The sequence below is a fragment of the Anopheles funestus genome, chromosome 2RL (genome assembly GCF_943734845.2).
Source record: "Anopheles funestus chromosome 2RL, idAnoFuneDA-416_04, whole genome shotgun sequence".
Taxonomy (NCBI): Eukaryota; Metazoa; Arthropoda; class Insecta; order Diptera; family Culicidae; genus Anopheles; species Anopheles funestus.
Window position 1 is genome coordinate 73,760,528 of NC_064598.1, and position 25,992 is coordinate 73,786,519.

Below are 25,992 nucleotides of genomic sequence, written 5' to 3' on the forward strand. Positions count from 1 at the left end.
GCGTTTTTAAATGATGGTTACTTTTAAAAATTGTTTCAAAAAGCTGATTTTGTTTTTTAAACTATTTTTGGAAACAATAGATATGTAAAAAAAATAACTAAGGTAGAAGTGTTTATGCCAAAGATTGTTGCCGATGAATGAAACCGGAAAGTCTAAATGAATAGTAGTTGTAATGTTGATTGATCGTACGTCCTTCGCTCGAAAGAGTTATTACAAAACAACTCGTTTTTATTGTACTTTACATTGTTATTAAAATATCAATTAATAGAAAACTACTACAGAAAGTATTCGAAAGAAGGTATGTTTTATTTGTCGCAGCTTAACAATTAATTACATTAGATGGAAGTGTTGCTATCTCTGCCGTACGTATAGAATCGATATCGTAACACGATACGCTATGCTTCTGTAATAATTTATGTACACTTACTTATTCAAAATACGCACAGCTATGTAAAGGACATACGAAAATAGTGTGTATCTTTGCGCTCTACTCGATAGTTTCCTTTTGGAGTAACGCTTGCTCCTGTGCGCCTTATTCGGTGTCTTAAGTATTACTGAGCTCGTTAGCATGATCATTTTTCAAGCGAACTCATTATTTGGCCAAATATTAAGAACGAATGGAAGATGCAGGGTTACAGGGTTTTTGAGTTTAAATGAGAAAGGTGGGACCATTTCTTTATTATTTAAACGTTTCATTTTAGAGGAAAAAAATTAATCTTTTCCCTGTCTCCAGACATTGGGTAAGCCGATAAAGCTTTGTGTAGAGGCAATTAAGGCCTTACAGAAGGTCCAAAAAGGAGAACTGTATGCAATTCTATCTTTAAATCTTTCACTTCAACGTGCAAAAAATCTAGAAACGGTCCCAACTGTTTTAAACGTCAAATCTTTGTATAAAGTTTATGAGCGAAAATGAAACTGTGGCATTCACTTTACAAGAACCACAAATACAAAGTTTGCTTAAAAATTACAAAGTAAAACTCTTTCCGATACTCATTTACTAGCAGCGTTTTTCGTCGACCATGCTTAGCGCTATGTAGCCAGGATTGCTAATGGCTTCCTGTGTAATACCCGCACCGATCTCATCATTCGCCGAACGGCCCGCAAACTTTTGACTCTTCACATTCATATACTGCGGTTCCGGGTTGTGCTTGCTTGTGCGCTCACGTGGCTGCGGGCTGACCGGTTCCGTTTCGGAATCGGAATTAAATCCATTCATGGTGGACGACAGTCGGTTACCATCGAGCATGGGAATTTCCTCCGGCAGACCAAGCTTCTTGTGCCGTTTGCTGCCATTGGGTGGACTAGTATCGAGATTGTTGCGAGTAGTTGGCGAATGGCGATCGCTGTTAAACGAGGCAAAATCAAAATTGCTCTCCTGCGATTCGGACTTTGCCCGGGACATCTTCAGATAGTCTTTATCGTTTCGGATTTCTGAAACTAAAATAGAAATTAAAAGGGATGATCAGAATATTGCTTGTATGGGAGCTGTTATGCATTATCATTCAAGTTCTTACTCGGTGGAAGAGGTAGAATGATACCATTCACATAATTTGGTGCAGTAGGTGCCGGTTCCTCTGGTGGACCGAGATTGGCTAAATAATCGGTATCGCCTCGTTCTAGTTTTTCCGCATTCATTTGAAGGTATGGCTCATTTAGTTCCAGATAATGCTAAAAGCAGATTCCGAGAAGAGAAGAAAAAAAAACATCTTATAACCTAACATTCTTAAATCTTTTCCCAAGCGATTTTCTTACATCTCGCATTTCGTCCGGAAGCATGGCGTTAAATCTGCTCTTCAGATCCTTGAACGATGGTCTCGAGTCGGGCTTTACGTTCCAGCAGTTTAACATAATGTCATAAATATCTTGGTTGGAGTACTGTGGCTTATCCATCCGATAGCCATCGCGCAACTTGTTGTACAGCTCCTGATTCGCTTCCATACCCGGGTAAGGCACTTTGCCAAGGGAAAACAGTTCCCAGAGAACTATTCCATAGGCCCACACATCCGAATACGTACTAAACACATTATCGCTAATACATTCCAGCGCGAGCCATTTGAATGGTAGTGGTGCTTCACCCTTTTTCTTGTAATTGTCACTCTTGTACATCGATCTGGCTAATCCAAAGTCACAAATCTTCACCACGTTATCATCGCACAGGAGTATGTTTCGCGCAGCCAGATCACCGTGTAGTACCTTCCGCGAGGCCAAATACTCCATTCCGCTGGCAATTTGGGACGCCCAGCAAACAAGATCGGTCGTGTTGACGGATCGTGCCGGACCTTTGTAATCCATGCCGTAGTTCGAACGCCACAGCGGTTCATTCGAGTTGACCGTGTTTAGATCTTCCACTGCAAATGGAATCAATGGCAATGTAATCACTTTGCTCATATTAGTCGGTACAAGCAAAACAAACCTTCAACTGATGTCATGGCTGTTACTTCGGTGTTGCAACTGTCCACCATACCCATGTTCTGGAGCCCGGAATGCCGTACGTATCCCTTCGAGTTGAGATGCTTCTTCGGGTCAACGTACTGCGTTGATCCGCTGTCGATGTGATTATGGTAGAAAGCAGTCGGATGTTGAAGGGGATGATGATTGACGTTGTTGGTGGAAAATGAAAGATTTACATATTTCAAACCCTGACTACGTTACCACAATTGTTATCCACAATAACACAAACACACACAAACACAGTACAACATAAATTCCACAGGATCAATAGTAAAAGTGAATACACAAAACCACCGTTAATCACCATAGCCATAGCCATACCACGTGGTAAGAGAAAGCGATACCGACACACACACACGGGATGCATATTCCAACCAAAGTTGATGTTTCGATGTAGATTCGGGTTAGACAATACGGTTGCAGAAGGTGCGAGCATTAAGGTAAGAGCAGAGCACACATAGGATGATATAAGAAAGAATGAATAATAGAGAGAGAGAGAGAAATAGTAGAGAGTATTAAATGAACTTTTTCACCTTGACTGAAAAGGATTACGAATTAAACGATCAAGTTTCTTTTTTTACAAATGATTTCGATTCGAAAGTCATTCGATAGGTTAAAATCGTTTTTGTGAGTTGTGTTAAAATTTAGTTTTGGTACCAATCTTATGTACAGGTGATTTTCATTTTATGATCTTAATGGCGAGCAACATAATTCGGATACAATGTTAGCTGTGTTTAGTTATACCATCCGTTTAGTATTGTTAATAAGTTTAGTAAACTCGAAAACGTGTCACCCATAAAGAAAAATTACAAATTTCTCGAATCATTTCATTATCTGTTTTTCTTTGCATAATTTTCCTTTGAATTAGTGTTATATTCCCATAAAACATAGATCAAATATTTTTGACATACTATTTTTATATTAGTACAGAAAATTAGTACCTTCAAACGAGAATGCAAAACACAACATTTACCACCTCTATAATTCCAAGCACAGTGCCAATGAAACAGTTAGTAAACTGTTATACTGTTATACTGTTAGTACATTGATCGAATAGTGAAAATGCGTGCACTTCATTACTTACCTATTATACTGGTAACCACACTTCGACCACCGTAACTGATTCTTATCGATCGACGAATCGATCTCACCCGTTTCTTGATTAATTTGATCGATGAAATAGGGACGGTGCTTTAGCAGGAAGTTTTGTACATTTCCAAATCTACAATACTCCACGATCACCATCAATTCACCTGCAATAACATAAACGACATTAATTTAACCTCATTACAGTGCTAAATAAACGAAAAAAAACGTATACTACGCACGTTTGGCAATGTTTTTAGTAACTGCTCCTAGTAAGTTCACCACATTTAAATGCTGTCCCAGATGGACCATAATTTTAAGTTCGGAAATGAGTGCCCGCATCACCTCGTTGTCGGTTTGCTTTTTCACCATCTTTACGGCAACGGTCGTTTCATCCTCGTTCACCATAATGCGTGTAGCGGTGGCTTTCATTACCACACCGAAAGCACCAGTTCCCAGCTGTTTGCCGAGCTTGAGCCGATCCTTCGGGAACTCGTACTCCGAGTTGTACGGTAACAGATCGGCCTGCTCATCAAGCGCCAGTTCGGGATTGTAAACACCCAAATTGCCTTCCTCAAAGTTTACAATACCGGCTTCCTTCATGGCTTTCACTTCCTTCTTTTTCTTGCAGTAGAACATTGAAACCATTACGATCGCGACGATCAACAGCAGGAACAGGCACAAGATTATATAAATGAGCGATTTTCTCACCACCGCAGCTGAGGATGAAATTAAAGGTATTTAAGTTAATATTAGCTAAGCGTATAACAGTCTAGGGACTTACTTCGTACATCCAGCTTCCAGTACTTTTCAATTGTGCCCATTTTATTTTCCGCCCGACACTCAAACGTGCCTAAATCTTCCATTTTTAGATACTCAAAAATAAGTGTCGTTTTCGTTAACTGTACCCGATTGCTGCTTTCATCTGGCTGCACCGGTTCACCATCCTTTAGCCAAACGATCTTCGGATCCGGTGTACCCACTACATCACACTCCAGCTTCAACGGATCGTGCAAATCGACCGACAGACTTTGATTGATCTTTCCGCTCACAAGCATCGGTGCGATGGGATCCAATACCTCCATGTGGAAGGCTCGCGTTTCGACGCTGTTGAGCTGGGTTCGCACATGGCAGTATATGGTTCCCTCGTGATCGTTCGTAACATGTTCAATGTCCAGCCGGGCCTGCCACGCGAACAGCTTTTCCGAGTAGCTTAAGCGTACACCGTCCGCTTCGTGCAGCTCATTGCCATTCAGCACGAACGTTATGTTCTTGGTGTGATTGTACACGAGTGCCGAACAGACGATCGTGACGTGATCACCCACGGTGATTGTTTCTTTTGGTTGCTCTTTTTCCAGCGTTATCGCATCGGATAGTTCACTAACTAATAGATCGGCTTGCGCCACTTCACTACCTTCCGTGTTGATTGCTTTGCAGTACACCACGCCCGGATCTTTCGGAATTATTGTGTAGATTCGTGACTTCGTTATCTGCGTTTCGGGTTTTCCACCGGGAAGCTGTGGGGTATATAACGAATCTGTTAGCACCGTAAAGAATCTCTTGTTTTGTATTATTTAATAATGTATCTATGGTATGACATGTAAAGCCGGTAAGTTCTACTTATATTAGACGCATAGTAGCAATAAGAAAGGGACTCGTAGACTGCCTTACCGATCTTGCCGATGGCTCCGAACCGATATCCGGGCTCGAGGACTAGAGAAACGAGTGGAAATGGGTTTGTTTGTTAGCACAAAGCAAGACACAAGCATAATTTTAGCATTATCAACAACACAAAAAACAGAAAACCCTTTACAAGATCATCCAAATCGCTCCTCGTTGACATTTGGTACGAGGTTGGTAATTTTTTTTTCGTGTTCAGTTTAATTCTACAATATCTTACCTTACCTCGTCTATGTCTTCTTGTGTCCTTCAACGTAAAATACGCTGTCGTTTATTTGTTGTTAGAGCTATAGTATTACTAGCATTGTTAATAACATATTCGTAAATTAGTGGTTTTAAGTAACAACAATGTGGTAACCATAAATGATCAAAATAAACTCTTTCTGTCTCTTCGTTTTTTTTTCGTTTTCAGCATATTGCTTAACGCATTTGTAGAAACACATGCGATCTACGGCGAAGCAAATGATATTTATAGTCCAACATGCACGATTTGGAAGTCTTGTAATGGTGGAAAGCAACGGCTGTGTGACGATCTACTTACGTCCCAGTGGGTATCCTTCGATGATGGTATCGAACAATTCGTCCAGGGTTTCGCCAGACAGGGAAGAAAAGCGAATGATATATCTGGCCGTGGAAAACCGATGCTTCTGCATTGGAACGATACCTCCTCGTTCGGTTTCACAAACTTGCTTTCCATATGCAAGATGGGTTTGGCTGAAATTATTGTAAATCTTGTTTAACAACAAGTTCGGCAACGAATACTAGCGTATCTTCATTCGTCTTACCATAAACAAGCACTGCCATTCGGTGCGATTTTTCTGCATTTCCAGCCATAACGAACACGGTGTAATTACCCGTATCAAACACCTTCGGATCTGTTATACGCAGCTTCACATGTGTATCGCTATGGGTGAGCTCATACTTCCCATGATGTCCGGCAGTTATCTCGTCGTCATCCTTCAACCAGTAGTACGTTATGTTGGCCGGGTGCGATCGATATTCGATTACAATGTTGATCGGTTCTGCTTTTCCGATCGCGTTCGGCCGCACATTAATCTCGGACAGATTGTTTTCTTCGCGCAACATCACATAGTCCTCGGCGGAGTCGCGTACGTGCAGCTTGAAACTGTGATAGTTTACATGATTGTTTAGATCCTGCACTACGCAACGATATGTGCCATCATCGGCGAGTGTTGCCCTTTCGATGATAAGCTCCCGGGAAGCTATCTCCCGATGTTCTGCATCTGGAACCGGTTCCACCTTCAATGGGCCAATCCTTGTTCTATCGTCCTGGGAAATAAACATCAAGCGATTTATTTGAGATATATTTTAGACATGAAATTTTTTTTATAGTTTATACATTAATTTTATTAATTTTAATTTAATTTAAGTATTTAATTTCGAAGAATTCCTAACCAACAGAAAAAGTAATAACCATTTTTCGAATGTAATACAAATTGGCTGGAGGCGCCCAGTACTTCACTAAAGTCGACAAATTTTAATTTCTCATAAATGTTTTGAAATTAAATTAAGTAGAATAACAGCCTGAAAAAGTTATATCTTTAAAAAAGAACATTTTTGAATGTTGTAATTTACATTAAAGTTGTTTTAAATAATTAAACAATTAAAATTGAAAACTAACTACGATTATGTATTGGAATAAATGAATGAAAAGATATTATTGGTCTATGTTAATATTTACGCTAGGTGGACGTTGTAAGCTTACCTTTACGGCGAGTTTCAAGTTTGGCGGAACCTTCCACGTCATTTCGAGATTAACGCCGGCGCGAATGTTTACCTTGCAAACAAGGCGGATGCGTTGACCGATCGGTATGTGATCCTTGGTATCGCTATGAATCGACGGTTTCATTATGTACTCAGCTACAGCTAAGCAATTGAACAGAGCGACAATATATTAGAAGAAAATAATTTTAAAAAAATAAACAAAAACAAACAACACACAAACACATATGTGTTAATATAAACCACACGGGAAAAAAGTAATTAAAATGAAGGAAACTATCATGGGGAAGGTGAGAAATATTTAAGGGAAAGATTTAAGTAATTGCTTAGAAGTAAATGATTAGTAACTAGGCGTGAAGCGTGGTGCAACAAGCGGTAGCAGTTTAAATGAGGTAAATGCATGCAGTTTGGCGTAATGCCGAAGCCGTTAACATAATCGCGAACAAAACATAAATATATAAAACATGCAATTAGGGTTGTTTTCTACAGGCAAACCGGTTTCAATGAGTTCCATTGCTTTGAAGGTAAAATAGAAAAAGATTCGAACGCACCATACCAAAATCTAGCTACTGTGAACCCACCCCAGGTTACAGCTGTGACAAGCGTCGATAGTTGAGGCACCTAAAGTAGCCGGAAATAATTGGATTGCAATTACGCCAGGATCCGCATCCAACATAAACCCGCCTTTACGATCCAATCGAACGATTACAAACACTAAACAACACTAACAGGTAGGTAATAAAACGAAAAAAAAACAGGGTAGGGATGGGTTTGATGTCCCGTGGTAGACGTTTCTTTACGTGCATTGAAATCGGTTACGTTGCTTAAGGGGTTTGATGAGTTAAGGCCAATATTTCGTTTCTCCGTACGTCAAGTATCGTTTTTGTTTGTTTTACTGAACGAAGAGATATTAGTTTTTTTTTTAATTTGCTTGGTGCTAAAGCTTAAAACAACTCACTCCAAACACTAGCTGTGAGATTAAGTTCCAACTGTTACTATCACAGCACAGGGTGGCTGATTGTGGGGAAACATTCCTGATGGATTATCGCAAAAAAAACTGTGTGTAGGAATTAAATTGTGTGTATTAATCTTGGCAAAACAACACGGTGTGTAGGAAAGATTCGGAGTGGGGCAAGTGGGACCATCACATAACCACAACAAGTTCACAAAACACAACCACAGCTAGAAGGGAAAGTAAAGGTCCTAGCATCCTTTTTTCCGTAGCCACCCGTAAAACGTAGATCGTTTGCCGATCGTTAGCTTCTAAGAATGTGATGAGTGTTCTAGTGATTTGTAAGCTTAGTAGAAAAGAACGCGTGGCATAATTTAGAAAACCTCATACCTTCTTCTGAATCGTCTGAACACCGCACGGTAGAAAGCACGTTATTGAGCATTGTGGGTAGTCCCAAGGTTGTGGTACACGTTATATAGGGGTTTTTTTTTGGTTTTTTGTGTGTGTCGCGATGAGATGATGAGTTTGTCGGGATAGAAATAGAATACAATTATTTAATTATCATGGGTTTTTTTTCTTGTAACACTAACTTTACCGCAGTAAGAGAGAGAGAGAGTGAGAGATTAACAATAAAATGATGTACTGACCCAACCACCTGATGAAGAAAATATGATAAAATTCGTAGAAAAGAATGAAAGTAAGGGAATGATTTTGTATGTGCGTTCGGAAGTGTTTGAAGAAGATTCGAAATGATTCATGCACATGTTTAGAAAGATTGTGCACGTTTGTCGCTGAGTAGCTTGTAGCTTGCTTCGCATTTTTTTGGTTCAAAAAGTAAGAGCAATGTTTTCCATTGAAACTTGTTCATTTATGTACACGGATATATTGTTTTGAACGTATTTGTTACATGCAATGCAGGAAATGAAGTAGTAAGATTGAAAGGAGGGGCAACAAAACGGGGAAACGGGATTATCCAAAAAAAAAATTAAAGTACAAAAGTGCTTGTAAAGCGAACAAGAAACTGATCAGGAAACAAGCAAAACTGTTTTATACGAACGAGCGCATAACAACATCGTACAGAACAAAAGGTATGTGATAGATAGATATAGTAATTACGTTCAATAGTAGAGATCAATGGTACGTGTGAAGAGTTTTCGCCATGAAGAGGATAGACATGAGTGGTACGAGATGTAGTCGAACGATCTTCCGTAGCATTTTCGTTGCCAACAGAAGTCCCGGCAACCGGTTCGTTGCTAGTGTCCTCATCGAGATAAATGTAGGTAAAATTGTCAAATGTTGTACTATTGCCTTCCGTCATGTTGTTGCCGAAGCGCATTGGATCTTCAACAGCATCCCCGTGGAATGTACTGTTTCCGGTGATGTTTTCAAATTCATCTAAAATAGAACGTTTGAATTTAACTATTGCCACTCTGTGAGGGGCATCTAATGAGTTTAGGGAGGTTTGTAAACTTCCATCGGAAGATATCGATCCTGGCTGGTTGGCAAACAGTTCGAAATGCATAGCAAACACCTGACCTAGCCAGTTGCCGGTTTGATCATCCGAAAACGGTTCGTCGCTGTTGGAAGAAGTAACACCATCACCATCAATCCCGTCTGGACGCTTCCGTTGCTGGAAGGTCCGCCTAAACCTAGTGCCGATGGTATGGCGATGTGCTTCGGTAGTAGTGAACTCACAGTGTTCGTTGATCGCTATCTCGAAGTGTATGCGATGTTCGGGTTTATCTTTCACCAGGCAGTAGTAGGAACCACCATCCTCCAGCCTGTTAAAGCTTAGCAGATATCCTTGGGTATTACTGTACTGATAATCTTCAACCAAATCCTGAAGTAATAGAAAGTAATATAAGGTTCAAAATTGACTGTTATTTGAAGTAATAGGGAAAAGGTCCAAAAAATCGGGAATACACACAGAGTGAAAGTATGAAGTGGAAATGAGAGCGATTGGAAAGGGTTTGTCGATTGGGCCAATGTAGGTTTGGTTATTATTGGGATATTTTATATACAGAAAAAGTCATTTAGAAACTATTTATACATCTTTTATACATGACCACACGGAAGGAAGGAGTAACCACACATTATAGGAAGTGAAGCAAAGTCTTTGAAGATCCTCTTCCCACATTCCACAACAAGTTTCTAGCAGTACTTCAGACATGTAAAGCCATAAAATGTGGAATCAAAAACATACTACTTCCTTCCATCAGACAGGCAGCATTAGGTGCTTTTGTTTTTTCAGCAGTTTTCCACCATACTGCCGGGAAACGGTCGACATACGCACAATGGATCATGTGCATGTGCATATACTATTAAGGCAGCGAGACGATCGAAACAACACACAATACGCGTTGCCGCCTTCTGATGGCAACGGCAAACAGATGGAAACATTGGAGGTCACATTTTATTTTAAGACTTATTGCATGCAACCCCCCATCGAGTGTGGCCATTTTGCTGCTCCAACAGTACCGTTTAACAGTATTTACAGCTCATTAGTATAAAAGAAAAAGGGGAGCGAAATGCTTGTTTTACTTTTACACCAAGTACTTTTCCTCGATAATTGTTAAGGAAAGTGTGCATATTCACAGCGGGCAGGGGGAAGTCTAGGTAGTTTTACAAAAAGGGAATGAATGAAAAATTACTTAAGAATGTATATCATCTGAGGAATGGGGGATTAAAAAACGAGAATGAAAGAACTCAACGTACGATCGATGCGAACGTACAGCGTCTGATTGATGCTAACGGTAGAATTCACGACACTGCAAGTGAATATAGCCATACCGGTATCCAACCGTTGGGAGTGCACCAAAAAACCATTGGCCGAATTGTACGTAGTATTATAGTTCGGAGGCTAGAAGGCAGAAGAAAATTTTGATAGAGAAAGAGAGAGAGAGAGAAAGAAGGAGACATCCAAAAAAAAAACGAACACGCAAGACAGTGCCATTTTACAGATGAGATAGAGCGTTTTGAGGAGGACCACGGGACGATCTTAACATGCCGGAATTCACTTACCCCTTCCAAATCTTTGACCAGCTCCACCTCAACATTTGGGTGCGTTGGTTTACAAGGTATGACAAAGTTTTCGTACTGGTTTACACGAAAAATGGGTGAATCTACCGGAACTAGCGGTTCGTCAGGATCGTCGACGTACACGTAAACGGTGGAGGCGGAATATTCGGCTACCAAATCATCCAACTTATCCTCTAACTCTTCATCGTAGGATTCCATATTGACACAATAGTACCGGCCGACCAGTTCGGCAGAGGCATCCGTCAGCATGAGCACACTTCCGTACGGTTTGTCCGGATCGTCCGTTTGAAAGTCATGGGGGACGTTGTACATCGGTCTCTGTAAAAAAACCCCGCCGAGGTTGGAAATTACAATGGATCTATAAAGGAAATGATCGACATACGGTGGGATGGTCGATTCCGCTTACCCAATAGTACGATGCAGCATAATGTGTCCACAAGATCGGTTGATGGGATTTACAGGTGAAATTCCAGCTAGCACCTTTCGGTAGTGTGATCTCCTCCTCGACGGTATCAATTTCCGGTGCACCGTGTGCATTGTTGCTATCCTGCTCCCTCACAATGCGATGATCATCGAGTGCTGCGTGGGAAGAAAGCAAGCAACGCAAGTTATTTTCGGGTACGGACATAGTTCAACGTGACAGGCGAAAGTAACTCGCGTAGATAGTTGAAGTAAACGATGCATTCTAGTGTGTCGTGCGTGAGGAAAGCACGCCGATAAGTCTCGTTTTGTTTGTAAACATTCATGTGCCCCTGGCAACCTCACAGGGTTTTCGACCCGCAATACCCCCTCGCCGCATACCCGAAAGGAATTTTATCGTTCATTTTTTATCAATCTGTTTCTGTTTCCGTTTCGTCCATCGTGTAGCTGGGGTAGGGAGTGATATTATGCTGCAAGCATAAACTGTACACATGCCGTCTTTCACTCAACGCTGTAATTCATTCTGCCCGCGCTACGCCGCGACTCGTGGCGACATTTCTTGCAATGGAATGCAGATGGATGAGTCTTTTGAATCTTCTACCCTTTAGGAATAAGAATCAAAAATCAACACCACATTGAAACTGATGCCCCGGTACATAAACCGGGTGTAGTAGAGACTCTCACTCAACGTTATGCATCGCTCAGCATTGCTTGAGCTTCACGTGCTCTTGTACATTAAGCTACACGCGGCCACAAAAACCTCAAACCACAAATGTACGAAATCTCCGGCAACTAGTGAGCCGCTACATTCACGGACGATGGCTTTAGTTGCTTGTCTTGTACATCAGGTGATGTAATTAGGGCGACTGGGCGATACTTTGCCAGGCCGGTAATAGGAGATTAATGATGGTGGTGTGCCTGGTTTGCATGGTTGAATGCTTGAAATTTAAGAACATTCTGCGTTTTTCTTTATGGATGCCGTTATTGCGATAGGCTAACCGACCTTTACGGTTTTGTGGAATGATCATATGTACCGGTTTGGTGCGAAAGATCACTTTGAGTTGAAATACTTGTTTTTCCATAACAGTATATGTTTTAGAAACACATTGAACTAGTCAAGTTTTTTTTATTCAGTTAGAACGGCCTGGCCGTATTGATAACTAGTCAAGTTATACTAATTACAATAAGCTTCCAGTGGTGGAAATATAAATTGTTTATCTTTGTTTTGATTGGGATTTATTACAGTGGTGATGATTAAAATAAGGTTGTCTCTAAAAGTGATTTGATGAAGCTTATAGTTTTGTAATACTTTTTATCTTTTAACTTTTTTACCTTTTCAATTTCAGATGATGTGGAAAGGTTTCTGAAAATTATTTCTGTTTGTGAAAATAATTTTTGTTTGGAAAGGAAATAATTAAAGTTGTACAATGCTTCAGGCATAGGAAACAAGAAAATTAGTAGAGCTTAATCTTTACAACATTATATAAAATATAAAGGTTTCTTGCTTTGACATCAAAATATTAAAAGAAGTCTTTCCTTATCATAAGAAAAAAATTTTTTGATTACCGCACTAAAGTAAGTAGAATCCATCAAAATGCCTTTAGCCTTCATAATTATGTGGAATATATACGCCGGATAATGGTAGAAAAATCAGAATAGCTTGTTGGGAGATTGTAAGAAAAGTTGTACTATTAAAAGTATGGTTTTTTTCAATGACAAAGCTTTGTAATTAAATTTGTAAGCAACATTTTAATATCATGGTTGATAAAACGCGATAAAAATTGTAAAATAAAATAATATTACTAACAATATAGAGACTATTTTATGTGCCCTTATTTAATTAACCACTACTGTAAGTATCGAGATCGTTTTGAAGATTTTTTTTTATAAGTGACTTAGTTTTGCAGAATGATTTATGATTTTTGGTACCAAGTAAATAAGTAAATATTAATAATTAAATCTTAAATATTTTGCTATAACTGTTGATAAAATAAATTATAATGTTAAATGAAAAAACACAATACTTACCACTAACTAACGTTGCACGATGGAACACGCTTAAGATAGCGATGGACGTAACGACTAATATCACAGTAGCTGGTTTGCCCATCATCATGGTGCTAATGAAATTCGCTAATTTACTCCTATCTGCTGGACACCGTTTGGCCTTTCCGGGCGACACTGGAAAAATTCGATCTTGCCGTATTCTCTCCAAATCAAACACTTCATAGTTTCTTAACTTTGTTGCAGAAGCCACTCGTCAGGCACATCGTACCTGGAACGAGTGTTTGTGTTCCTTAAACGATACGGCACTTTTCACATTCTTCACCACTTTGGATAATCGTTCCAAACTAAACACTTGCGCGTTGAATTGTGCGATGAGCGCACGAATGCGAATCAATTTGCGCACCACGACCACGATTGTTGTTGTTACACTTTTGATGGAAGAATTCAACTAAAATTAGCATAAGCAAACGATTTAGATGACCTGCAAAAAGGGTACCAACACTTATTGTACACAAACACTTATAAAAAAACAGTTCAATAAACGGAGCTTAATTTATCGCGATTTGCAAATTCGCGAATCGCAAACGTAAACACTTTATTACGCCAGCTGGTACCCACACGGACGAATGTTTTTATGTTGATGCATTCCTTCTAGCCAACCGTTTTGGTTAGTTCGACACAATTTGTTTGGCAATCGAGGCAGGTCCGGTTGAATGTGTTTTCCCTACCGATCAATGCACCGATCGGTGCCGATATCACGCACACAAAGTGTCCTTGTACAGTTTTCCTTATTTGTCGCGATTCTTGAAAAGATTTGTCATCACAGACCGTGACACCATTTGCCCCAATCGCCGTGTAACGTTGGTAAAGAAGCGACAAAGAGGCTGCCGGACCATACGGAACACCGGCTTGATGTCGACCCACATGTCGCTTTCGTTTGCGTGTCGATAAATTAAATCCATGCACGTGTAACATAAACATGTCGAGTTCCGATATTTGTTTCCAATCGACTCGATGTGTTACATTTGGCTTGTTTCCCCGGTTTTGGTTAACACGGAAGAATATTAAATCACTATATACACATAAAGAGGGGTAATTGTGTCCAACACGTCCAGCCGTTGGTCCAAGGCGATAATGGTGCATCACTGACCGGAAGTCTATGCTCGACACATTACACACTGCACGTGAAACGCAACACACCTTCGTAGAGTGTCAACTTGGAGTTGGACGATCCAGTTTTGCCTTACTACTGCAGCAGTCATTTAATTAACTAGTCTAAAGTCTTCCCATGGGAGAATTATTGTGCCAACCGCAAATCATCCCCAGTGGAACATGCTTTACCGAAGCAAGCAAACACTAGTTGGACTAGGAGTGGCCATATCTGCAAGGTAATTAAACATTGAACGGTAGATTAAACCACACAGGTTACTAACTGGCTTTTGTTTATATTTTTAACTCCTTTTCTTGATTAACAAAAAATAAATAAAATATATACAAAAAAAAAATAATAGCATTTTATCTATCTTTGTTGTTAAACTATCAGCTGATGTTACGCATGTTCCGACCATAACCATCATCAATCCGTTCCACGTGCAACCCGTTTTTGCTGACTTTTGTCCAAACAAAAGACTTTACCTTAGCAGCTAAATATGAAGGGCCGGCTGCTCATCATCATGGTAATAAAAATAAATGAGACAATTAGCACTGGTTTGTTGCCACACGGTTTGTATCTCATCGGGGAATTTCGTATGGAAATTTTTGCGATTCTCTTGTGCGAGTTTTAAAATAATAGAGTTCTGCTCAAATAAAAAAAAGCCCTAACAACAAAGTATACAGGAACTTTAGTGCTATTTCTCTGGGCGAAACGAAACATATTTATAAGCGACACAAGAAAAAAAAATCAAATCGGCGCCAAGGAAATTCGGAAACTAAATGTTTTGAGTTTTATTTTTATTTACATTTCCATTTCACAGTACATGAGATGCAGATTTGCATGAGCCTCTGCTAACGTAAAGTTGGCTCATGCTACTAAAAATGTGTGCCTTTAACCCGTTTTTTTTGCCTGTATTACTGTGAAACTCACTAGACGGCGTAAGTTTACTTTAGCGACCTTTTGATATCGGAAGGAACGCAAGAAACGTCAAGGCCACACAATTATTGTGCGTGTGCGTGCGTGTCCGGTTACTGTCCTTCAAGGGATAAAAGAGTTGCGGCATGAAGACTTACAACGAAAATGGTGATTTGCATGAGCAAACTCTACAATTCATAAGAAAGTTCGATTTTTTTCCGAATGGGGTTTAAATTTCGTGCAGATTTATTTTATTTTGCTTATTATAAATTAATGCAATAGAAATAAATATTTTGTTAAATTCATTGAAAGCGCTAATTAATAAAAGAATAGTCTTAATTGACCGTTTTTTCGATGCCACCACCGACAAGTGCATTTGACAACCGGCAAACTGCATTCCCGTTGACCGGCTTCCCGTCCAAAAGTGCACACGGTGCTTATGCACACATTTCGAAACCATATCTACACCACATCAGGTCACAATTGTTTGACCTTCTTACCGTTTTGTGGCCTTTTCCCGTGACACGGCGAGACGGTACAAGGGAAAAAGGGAAATTTATCGATTTTTAGTTTATCCGCATGTCGAATATTCTGACGCCATTTCGTTGGGTAGTAATGGAGGGTAAAAAGTATGAAAGGGAGAAGGGGAGGGTTGTTGGCAAAATTAAGTAACACAAAAATACTCACTAAACCTGGACAGCAAATGGATTTCCCTTGTACACGTGTGCAATAGAAGCGATCGGCGAAAAACGCCATCGCCGTTTGGCGTAATTAGAAAAGCGACCAAATTGCCACTACATTTCTGTTGACCGGCTGTTGACAGAGCACACAGAGGCAATTGGAATGTGTATGTGTTTTGTCAATAAAGCGCCGAAAGTCAACTGTTGATGAAAGCATAAACCACACTAATTTCATCATATGGTTTATTAATCCATTTATCCTCTTACTAAGAGAGAAAGAGGGAGACAATGGAGTTGATTAATGGGCTCTTGGTGTCGCGCCGGGAGTTTTTCGGGAGTTTTTTTTTTATTTTGGAGTTTAAGGTTAATGTCTACTGATCTTTATGGGTATTTATTTTTTCGAAAATTAAATTATTTATTACTGTTAAAAAAAGAGTTTTTTTTGTATATTTTCTTCCTCTATAGTTATTCAAAGATCAATTAGTTTCCATAACGAAACAATTTAAAAAACTATCTTCTGATCTGCAGTAGAAGTTTCCCCCATTTTGGGACGCTTATCTGAACCAATTTCAAGTGATTTAACAACATTCACATTCGTTCGTACAAGTCGTCTCGGTAGCACCCCATATTGAATATTACTCGTTTGCCTTCCAGGCAAAGCGTTCGACTGCTTGTTGCCGTGATCTCATGTCTTGTCTTTTTCTCGCCGCTTCTCTGCATCAGTCATACCAAAACCAAGGCAAAAGACCAACTGTTTCAACAACTGACCAACAATCCTTTTGATTACAGTTCCACTTTCCCAGTTCGGAACGTCCTTAAGAACATTGCACACACTTTACACTGCGCCGAAGGGGAAGAAGAAATGGCCCTCCACTTTAAAGCACGGCGAACGCTAATAATGACATCATCACCTCGCGGTAAGCGCGTGTTTTGTAAATGACGGGACTCTAAATTAACGCCACACATGGGTGACTGTATCTATTAGACCCCCCTCGCCACCGGCCAAGAACTTCAACGGGAAAGACCACACGAACCACAAACAACGGGGTAAGAATCATCGTTTGCGGTAGTTTGTTAGCATGATCGTTAACAGCTGCACACAACTCTGGGCACACAAATATGCGCCCGAATGTGTCCGTTTCGCGTGTTTTGTCAACACTTGTGCGTTCACCTTCCGGAATTTCTCCCCTGATGTGGTTTTTCCTTTTTTTTCGTGGAGGAACTATGCTTTTTATATCCCACAGCACTAGGCGACACTTGTAACCTACTTCTAACGAACCGTTAATGAAACAAATTGTAGCACCAATCTTCCATACTGTGGATGGTTGTGATCCATTTCTTGGGATACGGATGGCCGCGTTGGAGGTTAAAGTTCAACTGACATTAAGTGTGACCAAAGCGCCTGGTTTCACTTTACTTGCTTAGCGTTACCAAACGGGCCGGAATCGTCATCACACTGAACTCATCTTACTAAGACCGTAAGACGTTTGCTGAATTCCATCACCAAAGCTTGTGAATCACCAATTTGTCGCGCGGTTCGTAGTATACCGCGAATGTTTAAAAGTTTTCGCACGTCTCACTGATTATGCTCTCTGTGGATGGTGGCCAAAGCGCACCGCAATGTCTACAGTGAGATTAATGTTAAAACGAGACTAGGTTACAGTGTCCCAATACTGAATTGGATAGTGACGAGAAATAAGGAGTTCCGACAAAACGATACACACTGAATGATGTAGAGAGTTGCCATGCATATTACAATTCTGCATATTTTAGTTATGCTTAAATTCGTAGCATTCATGAATTTTATGTATTCTATGCATAAAGTTGAGAAAATTTATTGACGATTCCCGGTAAGATTTAAAGCCATTGTCAACCATATGGTGAATTTTTCTTTTCATCGTAAATCCTGTTCAAACTTATATTTGTGTGCTATGAATAAGAAACAATCAGATAACAATGCATCCAATAAAAAGCTTTTAATAATTTAAAAGTTAACTGCAATAAATCTATTAAATTTGTAAAAATATACTGAAGGAAATAAATATAAAATAAAAAACAAAAATTTTCCTAGATTTGTAACAATTTGCGAACACTCATGAAAGTTGTAAATATTATTAAGGTCTATTGGACTAGAGTAAAATAAACAGTTTGAACTTCCCAATAGTTCATTTAAAATAAAATTGATGTAAAGTTTCTTGCACTGTTATTATAATCTCCTGATAAGAAATCAATATCTCGGAGATTTCAACGACTTATAATAGAAATGACGTAAAAGTTTAAAAAGTTATTCTTATTTTAGAGTTTCACTTGTCTATTATTTTAATACCTTTCAAATGACTCAATTAAGAAGAAATAATTGACTTAGAGGAAAATATTTTTCATAGCATATGTACATCCCTTGACTAGTCTATTGAACCAGGAATCTATTTTAGAACAAAACAATTATTTTGAAATATTTTCCAATAATAAGAACAGTGTAAAAACATAAATTAATTCGATGCCTAGAAACCTTCAACGACTTATAATTGAATGAGAATCGCAATATCGTACAATATTTATTATTATAATTATATCCCTCACTGTAATGCGTTTAAAAGGCCCTAAAAAGAGGATCATTGACTAAAATTCTAGAACAAAATTATTTTAATGACTTAAGTATTTAATTTTTATTTCATTCACACCACATTCATTCATACGAAAGCAGAAATTATGCATAAGCAAATGCATAACTATAAGCTTATTTAAATATGCAGCTCAATCGTATAATCAGCTTTCTATTGGGAACTATTGATTGTTTGGCAAGCCACATGTCAAAACGATTCGATTTATTCTACCAGTGAACCATCTCAAACGTTATCACTTGCTCCACATTGCAAGATCGATAGTGTGCTAAAGTGAAAGGAAAAAATGTATAAAGTTTATTACGAGGTTCGTAAACATACGCTACGTAAGTGTTGGTAACGTAACGATACAGATAGAATAACGCCCAACAAAAAAAAAGCTTCAGCTGCAAGATGCACACACGGGAAAAAGGGAGAGAAAATTCTTATCAGCCCATGTCCTAAGGTAAATCATTAACCAAACATTAATCGAATAAAGTTCCACCCCAAGCGTACGTCATCAACTTTTGCTAAGCAAAGTGTATTAATCACCTTTCCACTTTCGGATAAGGTTAGTGACAAAAATTAAAAAAACGGAAATATTTCCTTCCGCACATTCCCGTGCTGTGTTTACTGTTCGGTAAAATAAACTAAACTTGTCACACGCAGCAAAGTCGTCTCCTGTGGGGTGGCTCGTTTTGCGCAAGTGGGATTTTTTTTATTTACCTTTTCAGTTTTGTTTAACCCACTCGACTATCGACACACGTTGCACGGTGGATGTGAGCTGCATTACCAACACAACGTCGATGATCGTCGCGTAAGGAAAATGGCAGAAACATATGCATAACAAAAATGGTGGTCAACACCGTGCGGAAAAAAGGTAAAAAATAAACAGATAAAGGTAGCCAAACTTGAGCCAAACTTCGGAAATGACAGCGATAAGCGAACATGGCCAGCTTTCGACCCTTATCCGACCGTACGTGTATGTGTTTTAAACCTTCCGATTGTGGAATTTTGTATGAATGTACCGGACCTAAAGTTTCACCCCATTCTTCCCCTATCTTTCAACTCGTTTCCGTACTTCCCGGTTGGCGGTCATTTGATTTTTGCATGGTTTTCACATTAAAAGTGTCCATCCCGGTTTCGCAACGCACGCAAAGCAAAACCCACGGCAATGCAACAGACAACCTGTTGTCGTTTGCCTGGTTTTTGTTGACAGTGGGCCGAACGGTGGGCTGAAAGGAAACCTAAACCTAGCCATCATCCGGGTTTTGTTTCGTTTTCGGTGCGGTTTCCGGTTCTCCGCTCCCCACTCCCCGGGGGGGTGGCACCAATTGAAACACAATATTGTGGTCGACTGTGCTCGTTGTAGTTATTGCTGTTGCTGCACTTTTACTCGGCCTACACGCCACTTGGGTTCTTGGGTGCGTCAGCACTCTTATATGACACATTGCCTTAGCCGTTTGCCATTGCGATGAACGATACGACGATCGTACAGCTCTTCGGATGCTTACTTCACTTCATTTCAGCATTCTTCAGTAGCATCGATTTTCGTCTTAGAAACCCGTTGCATCTTTCAGACGCATTCGATCACTGGAGGATGGAATTCACTTCACTTTTTCCATGCGGTGTTCTGGTTCTGGTTAATGTCATCCCGAACCACACCCAACCACAATGTTCTCGAATGCGTTGCAGTGCATTTCGTTTGTTCGATCGACAAAGATTCGGTGTCGGGTCAAATGCCGAAGAAATGTCTGGTTGGAAGAAGCAAAAAAAAAAAAAACATTACAAACAAACACAAATGGCGCTCGTTGTTTCGGTGTAAACAATCCGATCGCAGCTTTACTTGCGGCGTCATGGAGAAGTTATTATACGCATTCTTAATTTACAATCAACTGCGACTAAACACATATACCCACTCTCTCTGTTCAAGCCGGAGGGTGAAATATGCAGCCAAACAGTTGGATCTTCCATTCCACCGCAAACCATGGTCCGGGAATTAATCGACGGAACGCAAGATCAATTGAACGTTATTGACTCGGTAACGGGGGCAACCAAACGAAACGGTGGTATTGACGTCACGGTTCACTGTGTGCAGTTGGAAGCATCGGGCAACCAACTAACCTACCGCCCTGGGACTTTCCCTGGTGACAGTTTCCCATTTATGTTTTATTCTCCGGCATTCCATTTTACTTTCAATGCGCACCGATACTGATCTTTTCGATCTAAAGCATGGAAAAGTTGGATCGCTTAGGTGCGCCACAGTGTTCAGGTATTCTAACGTAAACGGGGTGAGACACCCTTGACCACTGTTCTGGTGTGCGTGAGTACTGTTTACACCGTGAAGCGCGCAATGTACGGATGCAATCTATGTACAAAGGTGTACCATGCGTCAAGGTAACTAGATACGAATGATCACGAGTTTAGCACGGAAGTTCCACTGTTCGTTTCTCTCTCTCTGTGTGTGGTTGTGATCGCGGACTCCGGCAACAGTCAATTTGGCTTACCTTTTGCCGTTGAGGTTGGGGTGATTCATCGGCACCGCACGCATGACGTGTGTGATTTCCGAAACCGGTATGGACGTGGACTTTTGTCACGTAAATCCATACGGGTTTTGGGAAGAGAGGGTGGATTCGGGGTTGGTGGGGGGAAACAATTCCATAATAATGTTTAGTGATTTGATGACTATGCTTCGGTAGCATGGTATGCTAGATATTAATGGACGACCCGTGAAATGGAAGGTACAAATCGATAAATTAATAAGCTTTGTGCTTAAATGCGCAGTTCTTTTAAACTTTGTCACTTTGATTATAAGTCATGATCACCTAATTGATTACGAAAAAATTAAGTTGAAGACATAGAACAAATATAGTTTCTAGCGTCACATGTTTAGAGCGATCAAAATGAAAAGGCAGTAACACAAGGATTCTACTGTCAGATACGGTCTGGGTTCAAATCGATTGAAGGAGGCTTATTGATGGCTTATTTTACAATGAGTAAGTTATGATCAAGGCTGAAGTATGATTAAGATCAAGAGGAATCAAGATCATGTAAGTTATGATTTAATATCGGTATGGCAATTGAAAAGTTTTAGGTCGTAGAAAAATGTCTCAAACTTTTTTAGTATATTGAAAGGGAAAAAGCTTATTTCTTCTTCAAACTGAACTTTCAGATTTCAAAATTAACGTCTTTGAAGACAGTGTCAAGTTCTTTTATTTTTTACAAAATTCTTGAACGAATTTCACACAGAAAAGACGCTCAAAGAAATCTACCTTAAGATGAAACAATAAAAACTGTAGCAAAACACATTCAATATCACACAGAAGATCGCACACAAAGTAAGAAAAATAAAACAACTAACATTGCCATAACTTGTTGGTAAATTAAATAACATCTGCTTCAAAGCTTTATCATATCAACGCGATACGAAGCACAGCAACACTTGTAGTGTTTTTGTTTTGTTCTATTCAGTTCTACCATCCCTTATGTTCCAAGTTTGATGCTGTGTTATCAATACACACATTTCTTCCCATGTTGTACACTTTTCCCTACCGATCATTGTACGATTTATCTTGAGCTTCTATTCTCCAGAACTGTTTATCTCACACGATACGAGCCGCGACGTACGACGGGCGAGTTTCCCGTTAGTGCTAGGGTTGTCGCACTGGTTTTGTGTTTTGTTCCAACGAGCAAGAAGAAACAAACGACACCAGCAAAAGAACCTCAGAAACAGAACACACAAACTGGTAGAATGATAATCTTTACATGCCAAAGGGAATATAGCCGCGGGTCTATCAAAAGTTTTTCGAAAGCTGAAAGTTGTTAGTGGAAGTGGACAACTGTTGAAGAAAATGGAAGAACTAAAAACACACAATCGTGCATTTGCCTTCGTGTGGGTCTTAAACTCGGGACAGTTTGTCAATGGCTTAACGTTTCGATCTTTTGGGGCCACTTTCATCACAAAACCCAACTACGAGAGCCAGTTACATTGGATGCGACTCCTATTCTTCACCGGGCCAAGCATATCAGGCCTGGAACGTGGTTGTTAGGATGTTTAAATATTTACCATTCGTGTTTTTTTTTGCGTTGGTCAAACATTTTCACGTGTCAGCGTGCGTTTGGTCTTCAATGTTTTCCAACCGAACGGTGAGGAACAGGCTAGTTACGCTTTTTATTTGTTTTTAAAGGAAAATAGGTTTCCAAAAGGGAGAAAAAAAGGCATTTAGAGACAACGAAACGGACTTGTCCCTTGAGGATGTGTTCCTATTTTTTGTCCCATGCTTACAATCGTAGAAGTGGAACACCTGAACACACTGTAAAACAAAGTTTTTGATTTTGATTTGAAACCTTTAGCGAATTATTGTGCAAATTGTGCCTTTTTCATATGGTCAGACCCCGGCAAAAGTAAACAAACTTGAAACAGCTAATACGGCCATTGGTTTGGAAAATCCACCTGTCACCATAGGGTCGTTTATTTTATTTCCCCGTATAAACAACTGGACCAACTGGACGTGTTTATTGGGTGGGTGGACGGGGTGTGAAAAACCACATTTTACACACGCGTGATGCGCAACAGTCTATAAGTGGACGCGCATCGGGAAATGTTCACTCGACTCGACGTTACATTTTTTTTATATTTGTGATGGGTGGAAAAATGGAATTAAGTGTTTCAACACTTGGAAGTCTCTTAAAAAAAAGAAAAAAAAAACAAGGAAAAAATAATGGAAAACAATTAACACCTCCAAAAATGTTGGTCGCGAATTTCTGACTCATTTTTCTTTTTGCCTGAGGGAAACAAGATTTTACACTATGAAGTTGAAATTTTTGGTGTTTCGAACATTGCCCCTGAAACGCCATCTACCGAAATGTGTGATTCAAAAACCGGTTCATAAACCAATGAGAGCTGTGGAGAGAGGGTGGATGGGTAAGTGGTGGAAAGAGAGTATGAGAGCATCGAAGCATAACCCGTTGCGTCACTAGCGTAGAGGCTGATCATGTTGGACTTGTTGTTCTGAAAGATGATCGACAGTATGCGATCCATTATCGTTTGTATACGTGTGTTAAAATCACCATTCTACTTCAGACACATGGCAGGTTTTGCGAGCATAAGATGGTCCCAAATTTGATGACCTGAAAACAAGCTTCAAACCACGATTCGGCCAAACACCACCACCACACACACTTACGCATACTAGCAGCAACTTCACACACTACGATCACTGCAAAAAAAAAAACCACAAACGAAACAGATCACCAGTATGCTGATGTTGCAGATTCTGTAGGTGTTTTCATGGCTTTTCCTTATGTTTCTTGTTTGTTTCCCGGCAAATAAAACGTTGCTCGAACGAACCAGCACATAAAAAAACCGACGCGATAAATTTGGCGAAATAAACAATTTATCTTTCACTGTGCATCATATTCTTGGGTTAAGCATTACGACCAAAACGACAACAAAAATAAAAGAGAAAAAAACTCTCTGTCCCGATCAGCACATTCTTCCAACCATACTGCTGGGGGTTTCCACCCGATGGTAAGCCGGACGGATAGGACGGACGCTGGTTTTGCGTTTCGTTTCGGCGAACAACTTCCAACCCCAAAGCGTTGGGGCAACAACAACAGCAACAACAACAACCAAGAAGGTCTCGCAGTGTAACGATGCGACGATGGCAGGTTAAGGCGGCCCCACGGTCACACACATATTCACGAGTAAGATAGCACGTTTTTTTTTCTTCTCCCATACACATTCAAAATGTGTCCACTTGTGCGTGGCGGCGTGGCGCTCGGTTTACACTGCACTGTTGCCCTTTAAGGCCTTAAGTTACTCTTTAACCGAAGTTCAACCACCACAAAATATGCATTTATGAGAATGACGGTAGAGCAACAACTGTGACGAAGGGAACACTCTACTTTTTTATGCGCTGCTACCAAGCGCAACACTTGGGTGACATTTGGGGCTTTAGAATGCGCAACCCACTCGGGTACGATTCGTGGGAGAAGCACGTCAAACACATCTCACTGATACACAGCTTAAATGCTTTACTTTGGGATGGGCCACTCGTCGGATGTACCCACCACCCAGCACTCCTAACGTTTATGAACACGTGAGCTCGGTTCGTCGTTTAGCTGCGCACCGAATCGTACCGAGGCGCCTGCGATTTGGCGCACAATCACTGAAAGACGTATCTATGCAAAGGCAACACTTACAATCACAAGTGCACTTTTGATAATGCACAGCACAAAGTGCATTCACTAGTAGTTACTTTTGGCCACACCAGTAGCACACAGACACACAGGGTTTTGTTCTGGACGGTGGAACGAGCGCAGTAACGTACGTCTTACTGCTTTGGCGGTCTGTACACGAATGAATGAATGGCGTTGAATGCGATTGAAGAACGCATGAACGATGCTAGGTACGCCATTAGGTGTTTACAATAGTTTGGAGGCGGATTATTTTTTTGCTATGTTTTTTTGAATTACATATGAAAAATTTAAATACAATATGAAGACTATTACGATTGTATTGAATATTTTATTTATTTATTTTATTTATTTTTATTTTATTTAAATAGCTCCAAACGTGTTTCTTATTCTATTTTATTTCGAATTTGTCGCAATAAAATAATTTTCGAGTTCTTGAACAAAGCATAAATGAATAGTTCATTACCATTGGCGCACTGTTGCTTCATGAACGTTTCTATGCTCAGATGAATGCGTTACGCGTTAACAAAACATGTTCAGCGCGCGAATACTTCAATTCCTACGCTTGCACAGGGTTGTTCAGATTTTAATGTTTATCATACGGAAAATTAAAATACTGTTCTTTCAACATTCAGGCAAATCAGATTACAACAAATTAGTTTTGTAGCATTTATGAAGAATTGAAACAAAAATGTATGAGAATTTATGTTTGGTATGGTGTATAGAAGTGGTGAGGTCAATAATGAACATTTAAATTGCCTACTTTTAGGGGTAGTTTACATGAGCTGGTGAAATGATCGCCAACATGCGCTGAATGTGGTGTATTTGAATTGCATACATTTAGGAGGAAGATAAAATATGTTTGAAATGAGGATGTAATAAAAAAGAGGTGCTAAGTTGTTTATACGGTTATATAAAACATATTATACCGTATATCATATATAAAACGTTTGAATGTTAATCTACGGTGTAAGAACAACTTTTTAACTATTAGTTTTAGATTTAACCAGGGATAGTACTGATATTTGCAACGGAAACAAATATGAAAAATATATGGGAAATACGAAA

At 39.8% G+C, this 25,992-nt stretch overlaps 1 protein-coding gene across 8 annotated transcripts; it reads right to left on the reverse strand.

Annotated features, from left to right (window-relative positions):
• Positions 1 to 285: 285 nt before the first annotated feature.
• Positions 286 to 25,104, reverse strand: LOC125766576 (platelet-derived growth factor receptor alpha-like). 8 transcript variants are annotated; one of them, XM_049432660.1, is made up of 17 exons: positions 24,931 to 25,104; positions 13,400 to 13,806; positions 11,358 to 11,530; positions 10,934 to 11,269; positions 9,608 to 9,752; positions 9,029 to 9,307; positions 6,944 to 7,104; positions 6,003 to 6,507; positions 5,759 to 5,931; positions 5,209 to 5,250; positions 4,322 to 5,054; positions 3,780 to 4,256; positions 3,536 to 3,704; positions 2,414 to 2,643; positions 1,753 to 2,348; positions 1,515 to 1,668; positions 286 to 1,437 (listed from the first exon to the last, which is right to left on the reverse strand). In XM_049432660.1, exons 2-17 carry the CDS (start codon positions 13,485 to 13,487, stop codon positions 998 to 1,000), a joined length of 4,701 nt encoding a protein of 1,566 aa, XP_049288617.1. In that variant the 5' UTR covers positions 13,488 to 13,806; positions 24,931 to 25,104; the 3' UTR covers positions 286 to 997. The 8 variants fall into 8 exon arrangements, with proteins under 8 accessions (XP_049288617.1, XP_049288614.1, XP_049288615.1 ...); XM_049432657.1 differs by having other exon boundaries at positions 13,400 to 13,826; XM_049432658.1 differs by having other exon boundaries at positions 13,400 to 13,859.
• Between the last annotated feature and the right edge of the window lie 888 nt (positions 25,105 to 25,992).

Bases quoted from the DNA above. Each gene is read 5' to 3' on its own strand.
- LOC125766576 (XM_049432660.1), bottom strand. From the start codon at position 13,487: ATGATGATGGGCAAACCAGCTACTGTGATATTAGTCGTTACGTCCATC. The intron at 5,251-5,758 runs GTAAGTAGATCG...TCGTTTCTCTAG, and splicing joins CGAAGGATACCCACTGGGAC to TCCTCGAGCCCGGATATCGG. The intron at 2,644-3,535 runs GTAAGTAATGAA...GTGGTAACGTAG, and splicing joins TGTGGTTACCAGTATAATAG to TCAGGGTTTGAAATATGTAA.